This window comes from Cetorhinus maximus, chromosome 2, assembly GCF_964194155.1.
Source record: "Cetorhinus maximus chromosome 2, sCetMax3.hap1.1, whole genome shotgun sequence".
Taxonomy (NCBI): domain Eukaryota; kingdom Metazoa; phylum Chordata; class Chondrichthyes; order Lamniformes; family Cetorhinidae; genus Cetorhinus; species Cetorhinus maximus.
The window spans coordinates 46,121,637-46,141,016 of record NC_135880.1 but is presented as its reverse complement, the minus strand read 5'-3'; the positions used below and the strand labels follow the sequence as shown (position 1 = coordinate 46,141,016).

The 19,380-nt window shown below is 43.8% G+C and overlaps 1 protein-coding gene across 2 annotated transcripts in view; it reads left to right on the top strand.

The window, feature by feature from the left end:
- LOC144694073 (protein mab-21-like 3) overlaps positions 1-19,195 on the top strand; it is a 35,057-nt gene extending 15,862 nt beyond the window's left edge. The window contains exons 2-4 of one of the 2 annotated variants that reach the window (XM_078564443.1): positions 405-621; positions 16,094-16,271; positions 16,314-19,195. In XM_078564443.1, the coding sequence (XP_078420569.1) occupies positions 405-621; positions 16,094-16,271; positions 16,314-16,439 (521 nt within the window). In that variant the 3' untranslated portion in view covers positions 16,440-19,195. The remainder of the gene's footprint in view (positions 1-404; positions 622-16,093; positions 16,272-16,313) is intronic. The other variant, XM_078564436.1, reaches the window with a different exon arrangement.
- Positions 19,196-19,380: the final 185 nt, after the last annotated feature.

The following is a 19,380-nucleotide window of genomic DNA, read 5'->3' as shown; positions in this document are numbered from 1 at the left end:
ACTGTTGATGACCCCTTCCATTACTTTATTGATGATCAAGAGTAGACTGATGGGACGGTAATTGGCCGGGTTGGATTTGTCCTGCTTTTTGTATACAGGAAATACCTGGGCAATTTTCCACAGAGCTGGGTAGATACCAGTGTTGTAGTATACTGGAACAGCTTGGCTAGGGGCACGGCAAGTTCTGGAGCACAAGTCTTCAGTACTATTGCCAGAATATTGTCAGGGCCCATAGCCTTTGCAGTATCTTGTGCCTTCAGCCGTTTCTTGCTACCACTATGTACCTAATTGCTATTATATTTGCCCCAAATTAAAGGAAGGTCAGCTTTGCCATTAGATGCTGTGTTTCATCTTGCCTTTCTGGTATCTTAGGTATTTAACTAATAATGAACTTGTATTTATAGTTAGGAAAAAGAAGACTACGGCTGCAGCTTTGTGTCTGACGATCGACTGGATAAAGATTGATTTGGTGCTTTGCATTGAAAATGCCCTTCATTTCTCTGGTGAGGAATGGCCTTTTCCAAAATGGCTGAATGGCCAGTCCAAATGGCTGAGCCATCAACAACAAGAACATGTCAGACGCATGGGGATAGATATGACATGTCATGGGATACAATGGAGGTAAAAAAAAATTGTGTTTGCCGCATGATTAAACTGAATATGTAAATCAGTTATTATTAGGATCTCAGAAAAATACAGCAATCGGCCTGAAAAATTTCACAGAGTGCATACTGGTAAGCTATTTATTAGAATATCAGTAAATGATAATGGTAAGTTCATGAAAATTTTGATCTGTGTCCACTCGAACAGTGGAAAGCACTCTCCAGAAAGATTACAGACTTTGTGATGTCTCTGGAGAGAGCACTTGGAGCTCTGTAACAGCATAAGAAAATAAGAGCTTAAGAAATAGAAGCAGGAGGAGACCATATGGCCACTCGAGCCTGCTCCACAATTTAATATGATCATGGTTGACCATCTGCTTCAAATCCACTTTCCCACCCGCTCATCATAGCCCTTGTTTCCCTGAGAGACCAAAAATCACACTCTCTTAGTCTTAAATAGACTTAATGGTCGGGGATCCACAACCCTCTGGGGTAAACAATTTCAAAGCTTCATAACCCTCTGAGTGAAGAAAATTCTCATCATCCCAGTCGTAAACGATCAGCCATTATCTTGAGACTGTGCCTCGCTTTTCAGATTCTCCGGCCAAGGGAAACAGCTTCTCAGTGTCTGCCCTGTCAAACATCTTCAGAATCTTGTATGTTTCATTCTTTTAAACTCCAGAGAGTATGGGCCCAGTTTACTGAGTCTCTCATCATAGGACAACCATCTCATTCCAGGAACCAGTCAAGTGAGCCTTCTCCGTACTGCCTCCAAAGCAACTATATCCTCCTTAGATATGGAGACTAAAACTGCACACCGTTCTCCAGGTGTGATCTCACTAAAACCCTAAACAATTTTAAGAAGATTTCCTTATTCCTGTACTCAGATCCCTTTGTAATAAAGGCCAAAATGTAATTTTGCCTTCCTCATTGTTTGCTGTACCTGCATGCTAACTTTCTCTGCTCCTTGTACGGATACACCCAAGTATCTCTGAACATCAACATTTAGAAGTTTCATGCCTTTTAAAAAATTCTGCTTTTCTATTCTTACTGCTAAAGTGATTGGCCGCACATTTGTCCACAATATACTATGCATGGCACCTTGATACCCACTCACTTAACCTATGGGCAGCATTTTCCTTTCGGGCGGGTGCAGCGAGCGGGCTCGGGAATGGCCAGGAAACAGACCGCCGCCTGCGATCGGGCTCTGGCCAATTAACAACCAGCCAGCGTGACACGCGTGCTGGGAGCCTCAGCACTACCGGGGTGGAGGCGCGAGGAGCGTGAGCGCTGAAGTCTGAAAGCTCCCTGAAGGCGCAGAGCTGCCCCAGGAAGCTGAAGGATTTTAAAACGAAAAATAAAGATTTTAAAAATAAGGGAAACATGTCCCCGCATGTGACTCTGTCACATGAACAGGGACATATTAAAAATGATGTTTCAAGATTTTTATTTTTTTAAATTACTGTTGGAAACCTCGTCACGCCCGTGGATGAGGTTTTCTCAAAAATGCAAAGGCTACTTGGCTTATTTGCCCGCCCGCCAACCATAAGGTTGGACGGGCAGCGAAAAATTCAAATTAATTGCTAGTTTAATGGCCTTAATAGGCCTCTCAATTGTTGATGGGCACGCTCGCCCGATGTTACATGCACTATTTTACTCCCGTTCGAGTCGGGCACACGCCCGCTCGCGGGTTGTAAAATTCTGCCCTATATCTATTTGCTGACTGCTTCTGTCCTCCTCAGAGCTTACATTCCCACCTAACATTGTATCACCAGCAAACCTGGATACATTACTGTTAGTCTCTTCATCTAAGTCATGAATATAGATTGTAAATAGTTGAGGCCCCAGCATGGATCCTTATGGCACTTCACAAGTTACAGCTTGCCAAGTTGAAAATGCCCTGTTTATCTCTTCTCTCTACTTCCTGTCATTAACCAATCCTCCATTGGGGTAATACGTTACCACAACTCCATGAGCCCTTAACTTGCCCTTATATCTGTGATATAATTATAGCTACTGGTGATGATAGTAGTGGGAGTAATTTGAGTTACTCCATTAACACTATTGCATTCCAAGTATATCACAACATTAAATCAAAGGGACTTAAAAGCAATTTTTCCTATACATTTACAGGTACTAATATGTTAGATGTTATGAGCAACGCAATTATAACAATTTGCATTTAATGTAGAAAAATATCCCTAGGCACTTCACATATGCATAATCAGAAAAAAATAAATGTTGATCCAAAGCAGGAGATTTTAGCAGGACCTAAAGTTGGCCCAACTAAGACATAAGTAACGATGCCGAAGGTATAAGTTAAATAATATTTACTCCCTCCTCCTACAAATCAGCCGTCATCACCCTTCTTGTTAAAAAACAGCACTCGATAACTCTGTACTCACAAACTACTACCCCAACATCACTTTCCTCTTCAAATTGTTGAATCTGCTGGCACCTTCTAAATCTGTGACCATCTTTCCCAGAACTGACATTTGGATTCCTCCAATCTGACTTCTCCTTGCCACAGTACTGAAATGGCTTTTATCAAATGACATCCTATGTGACTGTGACAGAGGTAAACTATCTCTGTTTGTCCTTCTTAAATAAGTTTGCAACTCTTGACACGGGTGATCACACCATCCTCCTTCAGTGCTTCTCCACTGATATCCAACTGGGTGGGACTGCACCTGCCTGGTTCCATCCTTATCTACCTAATTATGGCTAAAGAATCACATGCAATGGCTTCTCTTCTTGCTTCTGGACTTTCACCTCTGGTATCCCCCATGGGTCTATTTTTCCCTCCTATTTCTCAACTACATGCAACCCCTCAATGACATCATCCAAAAACAGAGCATTAATTTTCACAAGTATACTGGTAACACCCAGCACCACTGTCTCCCTCAGCCCCTAAACTGTCAGACTGCCTGACCAATGTCCAGTACTGGAGAAGCAGAAATTTCCTCCAAATAAATGTTACAGACAGGAGAGAAACAGTCAAACTGCACTGATTTCCTCTTGCCACCTGTCCGTAAGCAGAAAGTGTTTTGAATTAGTTTTTAAAAGACCAGGCGGTGGTGTGTTTTCCCAATCCCTCAGTTTTTGTGGTCCAATTTTACTGATAATCCACAGCAAACTCAGGTTAGGTTTAACTCCGAAGGTTAGTTTATTTTTCACATTCCAACCTGTGAAAGGAGTGTTCGCCACATCCCACTCCATGCACGTGCACACGTACACTGAAGGGGGGAGGTGGGGGGGATAAATAAAAGGAGTTTTGCAGTACAAGGATCACAAAAAATGAATATTAGCTCACGTGAGGTCCAGACTCCAAAGTCGGAGTCCAAGGGGGATTCTTTCAGATAGGCATCCAAGGTCAGCTAGCTGAAAACTGGAGTTGTAGAATTCGCTTTTTCAGTTGGAGCTGATACCGCAAGATGAAGTAGGTATGCAGAGTTTGCGTTGGTCGTGTAGGATGACGGTATGAAATCTTCCAGCAGAGTCAGGCTATATGGGCATCTTGTCCTGCCTGGAGAAGCCTGATTCTTTGTGGCTCACCAGTTGGATGTTAAAACAGTAGAATGACTATTTCTCACTTCTCCAAAGCGTATAGGGATTTCAGAGTGGTCACTTGAGTCATGTGACTTTCCTTCTTCACAATTACATCAAAAAGGATGCTTATCCAGCATCTGGCATTGGCTTTGATTTCAGGACTGATAATGTCCCAGTCATTAGTCATTGAAAGAGGTACCATCTATGTTGAGGGTCTGGTGTTCAGGAAGCCATTTTCTAGGCAGATCTATTGACTCTGCTAGCAAGGTGAACTTATCAGAGGCAAATGACATCCCTGTAGTTCCCTTTGAATATGGGTCTGGACAGTGAGGTGTGTGATCCCAGAAGCTGAGACAAGAAATATTTTGTTCTTGAAACTCCTGGGGGTAGCTCCCAGAGAAAGAGCCAACCATGTGGTAATGTGACTTGTAACAGTCATCTTTTAAGTTCAGCGGGAAATCCATCTTTAAAAACAGCAATAAGGATAAAGTTTTGAATATACAGTGTTGGAGTTCTTCTCATGTCGTAGGAACCCAACATAATTATTGGGGAGACTGAAGCCATTGTCTCCCATCTGCCACCAACTCTATTCCCCTCCTTGGCAACTGTCTGAGGCTGGACTAGACTGTTCACAACAAGGACAGAAAATGCTGGAAAAACTCAGCAGGTCTAGCAGCATCTGTGGAGAGAGAAACAGAGTTAACGTTTCGAGTTTGTAGAGTCATACGGTTTCCACCATCCAGAGTATTTTGCTTTTATCTTAGACTGTTCGCAACCTTGGGATTACGTTTGGCCCTGAGATGAGCTTTGACCACATTACCCTACCATTACTAAGACCACCTATTGCCCCCTCCATAACATCACTTGACTCCACCCTGCCTTAGTTCATCCTCATCCAGGTTTTTTTTTACCTCCTAGACTGGACTATTCTAACTCCTGACCAACCTCCTGTGTTCTGCAGTCTGCAACTTGAAGTTACTCAAAAAAGTATTGGCCATGCCCTACTTCACAGCAAGTCCCATTCACCTGTGCTCACTGACCTACCTTGGCTCCTGGTTAAGCAACACCTCTGTTTTAAAATTCCTATCCTTGTTTTCAAACGCTTCCATTGGCCTTGCCCTCTCTACCTCTGTAATCTCCTCCAGCCCCAAAACTCTCCTCTAATTCCGGTCTCTTGAGCATCCCTGATTTTAATTGCTCCACCACTGGTGGCCATGTCTTCAACTGCCAATGACCTAAGCTGTGGAATTCCCTCCCTAAACCTCTGCGTCTTTTTCCTTTTTTTAATGCTTGTTAAGACCTACATTTTAGACTAAGCTTTTGGTCACCTGTCGTAGTATCTCCTTATGTGACTTGGGCTTCGATTTCCACAATGACGGGGAGCATCTCCATCCTTGCGAAAATGGCAGGAGAGGCCTGAATCCAGAATTCCTGCCCCTGAACATGGCACCTACCATTTTTGCAGGGTGGGAATGGGCCCAGTTTGGGACTTGCATGTGCATATTTCACTCAGGCAGCTGTCTATAGAAATCAACAGCTGCCTCCACTCCTGTGATCTTATTGTGAGATGTCTGAAAATTGCAGATTAGACCATATAGGAGCAGGTCTGAACTTTGTGGATTCATTTGGATAGGCAGGGTACCCCTTTGGAGAGGTACGGTGCCCCTTTGGATATTGTCCCAGGACACCTTTAGGGGAGGTAAGGTTCCCTTAGGAAGAAGTAAGGTTCCCTTTGGGATTGCTGAAAGTAAGGAGAATGTGCGTAAAAATTGCACAAACACATTGGAACTGTGAAGCTCATTGGAACTGCCAAGAACAACCATCAAAGGTATCAAAGTGAACTGTCAAGGGGAGTTGTCAAAAACAACTGTCAGAAGTGTCAAGGTGAACTGTCAAATGGAGTTGTCGAGGCATTTAAAACTCCTGTCCTTTAACTCTTTGAAAAACTGTCTGCAGTGTTTAAAAAAAAAGATTGATTGCAATTTCACCCAAGTCTGTTGACATAAGCCTTAGGGCTACCATTGCTGGATTAGTGCTGCATGGCTGATTTCACAACAGCCCCTCATCACAGAAGTGTGCCTGCCATTTCAATTTGACAACTCCAGTAGTTATGAACTCTTTGAAGGGGGACTATGAATTCCTAAGTTTGTTTTTATCAGGGATTCTGCAATTGAATGAAATGCTTGTTGTTGTATGGAATAATGTAGTTGAAGAAATGTAAATGTATTAAATGGGTTTCTATGAATGAGAGAGTTTTAAACAAAAAAATAAAGTCTGCAATGGACACTTGGAAATTTATTTTATTTAATCTCCACATGAGTCCTGAGGTCTGTCCATGATAGATATTGGGTGAGTTAGCATTGGTAGGTGTAAAGGCAAAGGGTGGTGGGTGGGAAGCATGGATTGGCATTGTATTCCATCTGCCACTTCTTTGTCCATTCTCTTAACCTGTCCAAATCCTTCTGCAGCCTCCCCGCCTCCTCAATACTACCTGTCCCTCCATCTATCTTTGTATCATCTGCAAACTTAGCCAGAATGCCCTCAGTTCCTTCATCTAGATCATTAATGTATAAAGTGAAAAGTTGTGGCCCCAATTCTGCACTCCTGACCTGCAAGTGAAAATCCAGGCCTTGGTATCAAAATAAATTTTAGGGCTTAGGACATTTTAGTACATAAAAGGTGCTTTATAAATATAAGCTGTTGTTGTTACTGTCTGTTTGTTATGTTGTATTTATTCAGAAGGATGTATTTGCATTCACTGAGTACCCAGCAGTCAGTAGTAGGTTTTCCTTACCTGGTTAACACAGATGAGTACCTGGATGGTTTGAAGCATAAGGTCCTGGACTCAAGGTAGTTGCTTGGTTGTTTCAGAAAGGTAGCTGAGGCCTGATTGTCATGAACACTGTAATCACAGAAAGTGGTTCATTTTCAAGGACTAAGAACATTCTGGAAGAATTTGTGTTTTGAAAGACACTGTCCCTTAAAAAGTTAATGCAGGACTCTGATTGCTATTCCTGAGAGAGAAAAATCCTTTTACAAGAAAAGGTAATTGAGCTGGAAACCTCTTGACCCTGGTGGATTGTGTACAAAAGAGGTCACATGGTAGTTAATGGCTCTGAAAAAACCATGCCTGGAAAAACCGTTGTTTAAAAGTTGGTTTTGGTCTAAGAAGGGAAAAGACCAAGTGCTTGTGAAAGGAAGGCAGCAGCCCTTTTGTAGTCCAGAGCCAGTCCACAGCCGGAAGTGAATATAAGCTGCTCCTAAGTTGCTACATGCTGGAACACAGCACTGTTAGGAACTAGATATATTAAGTAAGTTGTATTTGTGGATGTTAGGAATAAATTATACCTGTTTAAGTTTTAGCTATAAGTTTAACTTGTATTTCTGTATTTGTGTGTCAAGGGAACCTGGGCTTTAGTTTCACTTTAAACTGATGCCTGCAACTCCGGTGGAGTTTGTTTGTGTACCTGCATTCTAATGAGGTTTTATGACTCTTGAAGTAGGAGAAACTATGCTGCTGCCTAGCAACAGGGGGGCCCACAGAGACAGAACAGCAGTTTTAATTCAGCTGGAAGCAGGTGCCAGGAGAAGCTGGACACAGGAGAGGGAACTGCAGGAAGCAGGTTCCAAAGAATGTAAAGAGAAGTCCCAAAACCACGAGTGGAACAGGAGAAAGCTCCCAGGAAAACAGTGAAGTCAAGGGAGAAGAACAGGAATCTGAACAAGGCCGTGTTCAGTGAAGTTAAAGTAAGGAGCAGAGGAGAAGGCTCCAAATTAACGAGAGGAAGCTGCAGGAAGCAAACTTAAAGCAAAATAGGCTTGCGAGAAGCCAGAAGATCCAAGGAGGCAGCCAAAGTTTGGTGACTCCTTTCTACAGGCCTGTGAAGCAGTGGTGTTCTGTTGGCACAACTGAGTATCTGAGAGAGAGTGCGTGGAAGGCGAAGCTTGAATGCAAGCAGCAATCTAAGGGAGAGGAACATCGGAGGGAGAGATCAAAACCCTGGAGGTGGACCCTTGTGGAAGGCATCCAAGAGAAAGTGTCCTTTGGGAGAAGATTCCAAAGCGAGTTCTTTGAGAGTGGAGATTAGAAACCCTTGCGTGAAAGACAGAGTTCAGTGAGACCGGTTGGCTCATGGTGTGACAAGTGTCTGGGGAGAGTTGATGAGAGATCCATAGCACCCTTAATTTCCATATCAGTTTTTGAGGAACCGTTTAGTAGGGTGTTAGTAGGCTGTGTGGGATCATTACCAAAAATGAAAGCAGGACACCAGTACCTTCTTACTATTATGCATATGACAACTTGATTTTAAAGCCATCCCTTTAAGGATGATTGCAGCTAAGGTAGTGGCTGAGAAGTTAACCAAATTTTTTACTCTGTGTTACTGGAGAACCAGTCGGACCAATGTTTCAATTTTAAGTCTAAGATTTTAAAAAATATTATGAATAGTTTGGGTATAAAACAGTTAAAGTCCACAACATATCATCCACAAACACAGGGAGCTTTAGAGAGGTACCGTCAAACTCTCAAAACAATGATTAAAGCATTTTGTCATAAATATCCCCATGATTGGGACAAAGGAATGGATTTTCTTTTATTTGCTACCCAAGATTCACCGAATGAATCTACTGGTTTTAGTCCTTTTGAATTAATTTATGGACATGAGATAAATGGTCCTCCGAAATTAATCAAACAAAAATGTTTAGAACAGAGGGATGCATCCTCTGTTAGATTGTGTCCATGTTCCAGAAACAGCTCGTGGGAGGCTGCAAAGCGGCTGAAGAACATCTTAAAGTTTCACAAACAAAGATGAAGGAATGGGCAGATAGGCAAGCTGTGACCCAAACATTACAACCAGGTGATTACAACCATTACATCTGTGTTATTGCCTTTACAAGGGGTGCCCCTGAAACCACGTTTCAAGGTCCATACAGAGGGTTGGTAAAGTAAATGATTTGACAGACACCCTAGATCATAGGAAAGATTTGGCTGTGTTATATCAATATGTTGAAACAATATCATTGTGGAGAGGTGGATAAGAAGGAGCAGGCGTGTAAAGTAGTAAACACAGTGCAGAACGAAAGAAACAGTGAAAGTGAGATGGAAGGAGATTTAACCAGTTCACAAATTGAACTGTCCGGTTAGCTAACACTGAAATATTAGGACAGTTAGACACCATATTTTCATATTTAGAGGCAGGACAACAGGCAGATCTAGTGTGGTTTCTTACAGAATTTAAAGGAATCTGTAAGGACAAACAAGGATGTACAACCTTAGCCATACATAATGTGGATGTAGGAAAATCTCCTCCTATAAAACAGCAGCCTTATCGCTTAGGGACAGAGGAACAGACTCGGGTGAAAGCCAAGATCCAATACCTGTTGGAAAATCACCTCATTGAACCCAGCCAAAGCAGCTGGAGTTCCCCTGTTGTGTTAGCACCTAACCCAGATGGTTCAACCAGATTCTGTATAGACTACAGAAAGGTCAATGCAGTAACGCCCAATTCCTCGCTTGAAAGACTGTATTGGCAGCGTAGGCGGTGCCATGTTTGTTATCAAAATAGATCTGTTAAAGGGATATTGGCAGGTTCCTTTAACACCTGAGCTAAAGAAGTATCAGCCTTTGTCACACCAGATGGTCTTTTCCACTGCCAAGTGAGCCATTCAGGCTAAAAAACGCCCCAGCAACTTTTTAGAAGCTAATGAACCAAGTGGTGGCTAGTGTCCTAACTGCGTTTATCTTGATGATGTACTGATATATAGTGACACTTGGAAACACCACCTGAAATAGCTAGAAAAACTACAGTCAGTGGCATTGGTAATGAACTTTACCCAAAGTGAATTCGCAAAAGCGTGAATAACTTATTTAGGGCATCCATAGGGCAAGGACAAGTGTTGCCAAGAACAGCAAAAGTACAGGCATTGTTGGAGTGCCCTGCCCCTAAAACTAAGTGGGATATCATGAGGTTTTTGGGGATCTGTGGGTTTTACTGACAATTTGTACCAAATTTCAGTACCATGGCTGTTCCACTGATGGACTTGCTACAAAAGAAAACCAAGGTAGTGTGGACAGGAGAGTGCCAAACAGGTAGGAGACATTGGTATAAATCTCATCCACGGGCGGGATAAGAGGGGTGAGTGGGGTCAAGAATGTGATCTTTCAGGTATTTAAGTGTGTAAGTTACTTTTTCTTGCCTGTGTGAGCTTGTGGAGGAATATTTCAAAACTCATACCAGCTGCTAGGACAGGAGTAAAAGCCTTGGTCAGGACTCTGCAGTAAAGATCACTTTTGGGCCCTGCAGCTTTCAGGAAGCCTTTCCTTAACCTGGGAATGGGAGTAGTGCTCTCCACTGGAGGCACCTCCTTTGAGGAGGGAGGGCCAGAAGGAGGAGGAGGCCAGGAGTCCACATTCAGCCTCCAGGGGAGCCACCTTTTGGACGAGAGGCGCAGGCACAAGGGGCACAGTACCAAGAGGAAGTGCAAGGTGGAAGGGGCTGCAGAAGATGCCAATATCCTGCTGCCAGGGGTTACAGGCGACGAAGCAACTACCTCAATATGTCTGAGGTCCAGTGTCGAAGGAGGCTCAGTCTCTCAAGGGAGACAGTCAACTCTATCTGTCAGATGATAGGCCCGGAGATCTCCGCAAACTGCGTGGGTGGACACCACATGCCAGTGGCTCTAAAGGTCACAGCTGCCCTCAACTTCTATGCCTCTGGCTCTTTCCAGGGGTCGGTGGGTGATCTCTGCGGTGTCTCCCAATCAGCTGTCCACACTTGTGTCAAGCAGGTGACAGACGCTCAATTCAGGCATGCATTGATGTTCATCCACTATCACTGGGACAATGCCAGCCAGACAGAGCGAGCCAGAGGCTTCGCGGCCATTGCTGGCTTCCCCCGCTCCAGGGTGCAATAGACTGTACACATGTGGCCATCAAGGCACCAGCAGGTGAGCCCGGTGCCTTCGTCAACAGGAAGGGCTTCCACTCCATGAACGTGCAGATAGTGTGTGATCACAGGATGCTGATTCTACAAGTCTGTGCAAGGTACCCAGGCAGCTCCCATGGCGCCTGCATCCTCAGACACTCCCAGGTGTCGGGGCTCTTCAGTGCTCCAGCCCGGCTGGATGGATGGCTGCTGGGTGACAAGGGCTATCCCCTCAGAAGGTGGCTAATGACATCTCTCCGCCATCCAAGATCAGAAGCTGAGCAGTGGTACAATAGGAGCCGTGCCTCCACAAGGGCTGTGATGGAGAGAACCATCGGTCTTCTCAAGTTGCGTTTCCAATGCCTGGACCGCTCAGGGGGCACACTCCAATACTGTGGTTCACTGTGCTGCCCTGTTGGCCTCAATGACCTTGGTAGACATGGAGCATTTGATGGCCTCGCCTGGGAGGGAATGGCCATTTCCACAGCTGGCTTCTCCCCAGTTGCCGCAGCCTCATCAGACGCCATGGTCACTGGCAGAGAGGTGGAGGAGCTGCTGCCCTCATCCGGAGCGCCCTGAGAGGAGCCCTCAGAGACGACAGGCAGCTGCTGCGTCGATGTGAGGTCGCTTCAGACCTCCCTGCTCACCATGGATGGATGGGCACCGAGCTGAGAAACTTGGTGCCCATAACAATCTCCCACACTGAAACTGACCAGCTGAGGCCAATGCCGCTGTGAGGGCTTGCAGGTCCGAGCGCAACCTCAGGAGGCCCTGATTGTTCTCCTGGAGGAGCCTCTCCACGAGAGTCCGACTCTCTCCATGGAGGAAGCATGGCGCTCGGTCATGAGGCTCATTGCATTAGTGATGCTCCGCGTGGTCTCCTCAAGCATGGGCACCATGCCACGGATAGCCTTGTGTATCTCCGCCAGATTGGCCTGCATACCCTGCTGCACTTCCAGCGTTCGCTGCCTCACAGACGACTCCAGAGGCACATCATCAGCCACCGACTGAGCATGTAGCTGGTCCCCAGCAGTCCTCCGACTGGCGGCACCCTGGGCACTCTCTGCCTTCACCCTCACCTCAAGCGAGTGTGAAGTGCTCTCACCGCTGTGCCCCGGGACACTAGCCGAAGATCTAATTCCCACTGAGGTGCTAGTATCTGTGCTGGTGCCTGCCTGGCTGAGATGGTGTGACGCTGGTGAGTGGATTTGCTCTGGGGCTTCAGGTGTGAGAGGTGGGCCCTGTGCCTCCTCCTCCCGGCCCTACTCAGGTGATGCTGAAAGGCAGAAAAAGGACATTTGATTAGTTACAATGCAGACACTGTCAACTTGCATGCTGCTCCCCCAGATCATTAAGCGCTCATCCTTCAATAATCAAGGGTCAGCCCATGTTGTTAACTTCAATCACTGAGCATTCAGCAGTACCATGGCTTCTTTGACATACATGATGACCTAAGTGCTCGCCAAACATACCTCCCCATGGCACCCCAGCCTCACCGCCACCGGTGGACCTGGGGGCATGGCGCCTCTCAAGGGCCATGGCCTGCTGCTCGAAAGCTGTTAGGATGGCCAACTGGGCCTGCCCTCCGCCAGTCCGCATTCGTTCAGAGGCATTGTGCACAGTCTTCTCCTGAAAAGGAGAAGAGCGTTCAGCCTGCACCTGAATTCCCATCGCATCCCTGCCAACCCAGCCAGAGTGGGACATTGCAGGACTCCAGTTCTTCATCACCCCGCAGCTGCCGCACACTCACCCAAAGAAGCCAGGGCTGACCCCCACAAGGTGCCACTTTGCTAAGCAAGGAGGCACAAGCACGTGGAGTGCAAAGACCAGCAGATGGATTGCTGCCCCGCCAACTGGAAGTTCCCCACCCCAGCATGTTAGCACCCTGACTTTGACATGCTTCACAGTTCCAGCACTCTGCCTAGATGCCTTGACTTTCAACCCCTTTCCATGCTCTGGGTGTCAGTGTCGCACGTGCTGCAGTTGCAGGACACATCCTAGCTCAACACCCTCAGGGTGAACTGGGCTTGGGCAATCTCTGCTGGCACATCCAGCAAGGGATACATGCCATGAGGGATTCAGTGCCATTACTGTACTCAGGGTTGCCAGGGGGTTGCCGTGGGGTCGGGTGGTTGGGAGAAAGGGTGACGGCTGCATTAAGCGACTTGAGGCAACATGGTACTCGCCCTTCCCAAGCGCAGGAGATCATTGAATCTTTTGCGGCACAGGAGCCATGTGCGCCGCACCACATCATGGGAGCTCACACTCTCAGCCACCTCCTTTCACACACGTCTGGTCAGGTGGGGAGGCCTCCGCCTCCCATCCCTTGGAAGAAGGACATCCCGCCACGCTGCCACCTCCTCCAGGAGGGCAGCTAGGCACTCGTCGGAAAAACGAGGGGCACACTGCCCCACTGGCCTACCCTCTGGACTTACGTCAAGCACATTGCCCCTCTGATGTGCTCTTCTCCCAGCCATTGTGAGCATCCTTGCAAAGGCTGCCAGGCCTTCATTTACACAGGCCGCCGGGTCGCCATTGGACCCAGCGGCCTGAGCGCGCCCGCCGCCACCCACCCACTCCTGCTCTCCACAGGAGTCGTGAACTACGCTGGGCGGCAATCGGGTCCACGCCCACCCACACCCGCTCCGCGCCGCCCGCCCAACAGGGGGAAAATTCTCCCCTTAAAGATTGTTTTTCCTCGCAATGAGGACAATGTAATTGCTTCTCTAGAATTTAACTTTGCTGTTTCATTTTGGCCTTAAGGCAAATAACCGCATTAGCTTTGTATAAAAAGTGAATTAATAAGTCTGGATGTGTTTTAGTATTTTTGTTTGTTTTATTACATTTTGTAATGAAACGTATACAAATATGACGTTTCATTTCTCTAAGGCAAGAAGTGTTATGAACACTAATCACAGAAAATAGTTCATCTTCAAGGACTAAACATTCTGTAAGAATTTGTGTTTTAAAACCCACTGTCCCTTAAGGGATTAATGCAGGACTGTACAATTCCTGGAAAAAGCATCCTTTTACAAGAAAAGGTAATTGAGCAGTTTTAAAGATGCTGGAAACCCCTTGACCCTGGTGGGTTGTGTACAAAAGAGATCACATGGTAGCTTATGGCTCTGAAAAAAAAAACATGCCTGGAAAACGGGGTTTAAAAGTTGGCTTTGGCTTTGCTTTGAGAAGACAAGGACTAACTGCTTGTGAAAGGAAGACAGCAGACTTTTTGTAGTCCAGAGCCAGTCCACAGCCGGAAGTGAATATAAGCAGCTCCTAAGTTATGTACTGGAATAGAGTACCTGCAAGTGTTCTTCGAGTCCGCCTGAAAAGCAGTGCAAGAGCCATCAACTGTTTTGCAGATCAGCACTGAGATACCAACCGTATAACCCAGAGGCCATTTCAAGGACTCCACCATCTTTCGTTATCCCTTGAACTATTGACTTTTAACCTTTGGCAGAGTGCCTCTATTTTTATTTTACTATTTTCTTTGGTGTGTGTATATGTGACTTAGGGTGTGACTTAGGATATCTCAAAAGAGTAATTAGTATATACTGTGGAAAATGAAAATATGTTAATAAGTTTTGCCTTCCTATTCAACAAGACTGGTTTTATAATAAACTAATAAGTTTGTTTATTGAAAGAAGCCTGGCTAAAGTCTCTCATTCTGGGTACCAGTAACAAAGGTAAACAATTGGCCATTTTGGTGAGTGAATCAAACTTTTAAACTAATGGTGCGACCTGTGCAGTAGTGAGGCTAAATAAACTGCGCACTCCTCCCATCCCGGTCATAACAGTAAGCACAAGGCAGAAAAGACAATACAAGAATGAGAATTAGTAAATCAAAGGGTAAGGTACTGTCCTTTTTTTAAGAGAAATATGCAAGAACTTTCTTAGTATATCATTAACTAGTATATCACTGGGTATGGTGACCAGACTTTCAAAAGTCAAAACCGGGACACACTGAAAAGCCTTGGGAAGGCTAGGCTCCTTGATTGACATCAACAGAAACAGAAATACCTGGAAAAACTCAGCAGGTCTGGCAGCATCGGCGGAGAAGAGTACGGTTAACGTTTTGAGTCCTCATGATCCTTCAACAGAGGTTCTGTTGAAGGGTCATGAGGACTCGAAACGTCAACTGTACTCTTCTCCGCCGATGCTGCCAGACCTGCTGAGCTTTTCCAGGTATTTCTGTTTCTGTTTTTGTTTTGGATTTCCAGCATCCGCAGTTTTTTGTTTTTATCCTTGATCGACATGTTGTGCAACCAATGGCAGGAGTTGGGGGGAGTTGAAGGTGGTAGGTCTTATAATGACATCTCCTGGAATATGTCCAGCAGGAGTTGGCAATCCTATTAAGATAAAAGCAAAATATTGCGGATGCTGGAAATCTGAAATAAAAACAGAAAATGCTGGAAAAACTCAGCAGGTCAGACAGCATCTGTGGAGAGAGAAAAAAAACAAAGTTAACGTCTCGAGTCCTAGCCTTGTAATTCTCATTTCCTACAAACTCTGCATTCCTACTACTCTGGCCATGTGCATCCCCCATCCTACTCCCCACCTTTAACCACAAGTTCAACAAGGCTAAGCAAAATGATCAACTTTAAGAATACATGTATTAATGGTGCATTAACCCCTTTCACTACCTGGGTTCCATGGTACTGAATTCTTTCCTTTAATTCCCTCTTCCCCAATCTTTTCTCTTTTAACATTCTCCTTAAACCCACTTCTTTTGCTAAACTTTTGTCCAAAGGTATTTTCTTTTTTGCCCTAAGATCCATTTTTGATTACGCCTGTGCAAAGCACTTTGGGTTGTTGGTCCACATCAGGCGTGTTAAAGAAATGCAAGTTGTCATTCTTGACTTCTTAGCTTAATTTTAACTTTAAGTGTAGGTAATCACATTCAGAAACAATCGTTAGAGATTGAGTAATGCTGCAATTACGGAACTAAATTGTTGCTGTAATGCATAACCAGATGATGTGCGAGGGAAAATTACAGCTATGCATTATTGTTTTTAAAAGGCCTTCCTTCTCAAAGATCGATGCATTTTTATTTGGTGAAGTTGATGGAAAAGGTGGCTATCGAAAAAAAGCCTTCAAAATCCTTAAATCTCTCAATGGCTACTATTGGACAGTGGATCAACTATGTGAAGGCTATCGAGGAAAGAGCCGGCCTTTTCTTGGGTCCTTCATGATGAAGGTAGTGTTTAAAGTTATATTCTAAATTACCTAACATAATTAGATTGTTCAAATTCTCACCGTTTGTCCCCTTTGCAGATTCTCTATTTGCATACAAGGGAAAAGTACCCAGAACCTCATCACTGGGACTCACTGGGAAAGTCATTTCGCAACTTCTTGGATGTTTTAAACCAGTGCTGTGATGAGAAGCGCCTGGATCACTATTATCAAGCTAACATCAACCTTTTTAAATATGTTGCTGATAAAACCTTCATATGGTTACAAGAAAAAATCCGCAAAATTCTGGAAGATCCAGAAGAGGAGATTTCTTAGCCTGTTCAGAAGAAAAAAGTCACATTATAGTTTAATTAAGAACCAAAAAAAAAAACACATTATGGTTTAATAAAGAACCAGGATATTTAATTTGTAAAACAACTGCACCCAGAATTTCTACAGGGCTCTCCCAATCATGCACTATAATTCCAGCAAAATTATTGGAGAACTGGCACAAATGGCCAAAGTTACAGCAAATAATTGGGAGGTGCCCTGCAGAAAGTTATCACCCAAACCCCGATGTTCCCATTTGCAAAATGTTTCTTTTTAATTGTCCATTGGGCTGAATTTTCTCAAGGGCGTTGGAACCTTGACATTGGGACTGAATGTGGGGCCCCCAATGCTTCTAATTAGGCTATTAGATGCTTTCCTGTTCTATTTTTTTTACTTTAAACACAGGCATCAATTACAACAACAGCAGAATCAGATATTTACCTTTAACAAGCTCACGTTACATAATTCACCATGAGTGCTCAGTCATGTAATCATTTGATTATACGATTCTTTATTAAATTCACAGTTCACTGTAAGAACTCAGGTACCGTGCTTTGCCATTCTGGCCTGGCTACAGCCAACAGTGGTTTGATCAAAACATTTATACCAATTCTACCTTTGATTTCTAGATTCCATGCATTCCAACACTAAACTACAATAAATCAAAAGACAAACAATGCAGACTTCAAATAACATGCAGCCAAGAAGATACACTCATTATCATCTCAATCTCTCCCAATGATTGTTTCAATCAGTTTATTACTATAAACAGTGACCTTCTCAAGGGCAATTAGGGATGGGCAGATGTGAAGAGCAGGACAACACAACAATAACTAGATGGGAGTTCTGCTCCCTGGCTTAAGTGTTCAATAACACTGTGCATTAGTATCCTTGAGAGACTGTTAGCAAAAGAATGTTACCCAGCTAATTGCAAACATGAAAGTGCATAAACAGAAAGTTTGGATACAAAGAATTCAGATAAATAACTATACTTTTTACGTATAGGATCATTTGAATTGTTTTGTCTTTTAAAACATTTATTGCGATAGATAAGGAAGTTTCTGCTGTCTCTGCTTTATTTCATGTAATTTCAAAATCACTAAAGATAAAATGGAATCTGTCTTCCCTCACCAAATTTCAAAATGGAGGACATGTTTTCTACAGGAACAAGACAAGGTTTATCGATTTGGTAATTAGTAATGATAAAGATTCTAGGTCCATATTAAATTTTGCATTGTCAAAGGTTTAACAGTTAGATGGGACTTGGATGGTGCACAGCAAATTGTTAACTATGATTCCATGCAACAATCCCAATGCAGTTTGCCATTTGACACTGTCTTCAGAAAACTTTGGGACAATTAAGAATTGCAGGATTCTCCTTTAGTTTTCTAGCAGGATATTGGGGCTGAGATTCAAAACCCCTCCACTTACACAGAGGTAAAATAAGACCACGGGTTCTATGGGAAATTTTCCTCACCTGCATGCAACATCACTTCTTGTAGGTCTTCCAAGTGACAAACCTGTGTTTCATCCAAAATTCCTGTTGCCTATCAAACCTTATAGGAAGCAGAATTTTATTTTAAAATTGATATTTTAATCCCTTTGAACGGATTCTATTTTTATTGTGCTGTTTTATCAATTTGCTGTATCTTTCTGCTTCTGTACTATTTAATCTGTCAATAAATCTAGCAGGTGCATCCTACATACTCTTCAGTGATCATTATATCATGATTAATCACATACAAGAACTTCTTGGACAAACCAAATGCACAGTAGTGGCCTTTTTCCAATTCTGTACACTCCTATGATCCCACATGAGAGTTGATCTGCTTATGGAAACTGCCTTTGAGGTCTAAGCACAAGACAAAAATGTCCAGAAAAAGCCTGAATATAAATGAAGCAAATTACGATTAATCAGATTGTTGAAGTGATCTTCTGATTTTAGTAATTTGCAAAATCATGGAATTTTTACAGGATAGAAGGAACCATTCAATAAGAGCATCCCTTTGAACTTCACAAAAGCAATGTAGGCTATTGCTGCACCAGATTACACATTCCCAAGAATGGTCCCCTATTCCTAGGCAGTTAACAGAAATATATGGGATGTGAAAAGCAGACTGTGACGTCCAAGCACAGATTATCTAAAACTTCTAATGAGTTGCGTCAACAGACATTAGACAATGAATGTGATCCACAATATAAGTTTGATGCTATAAAAGACCAAAAACAACAACTTGTATTTACATAGTGTCTTAAACATAGTAAAATGTCCCACAGGAAGACCATCAAGCAATATTAGACATTCAGCCACATAAGGAGGTAATGAAGAGAGAGATAGGTGAAGAGTTATAGAGGTTTAGGGAGGGAATACTAGAGAATATAATATAACAATACTAATATTGCTACAAGGAACCATTCAACATCAAGCAGTGTCTTTGGACATTTTTATCACACTGTCCAGATACTCTGCTACCATGGGATAGAAGATAGAATTACATTCCTTCTAAGTCTTGCAGGTGTATCCTGGAGCACCAGGTGCCAGCTCCTGACACCCAATGCTGCAGGCAAAACTTTCAACTGCATTGCAGCCTCTAGCGTCACGTGTCACAGTTAATCTAGGGCTCTGCTGGATACATCAAAAAATCTATAATTTATAAATAACCATGAACCAAAGAATGTTGTCAATGAGTTAAATAATAAGTAATAGAAATAAAAATAAGACACAAAATACCGCTGCAAGCAGTATTATATCTACAGTGACTCATATCTGGACGAGTACAACTGTCCTGCTAAAGGAAAGTTAT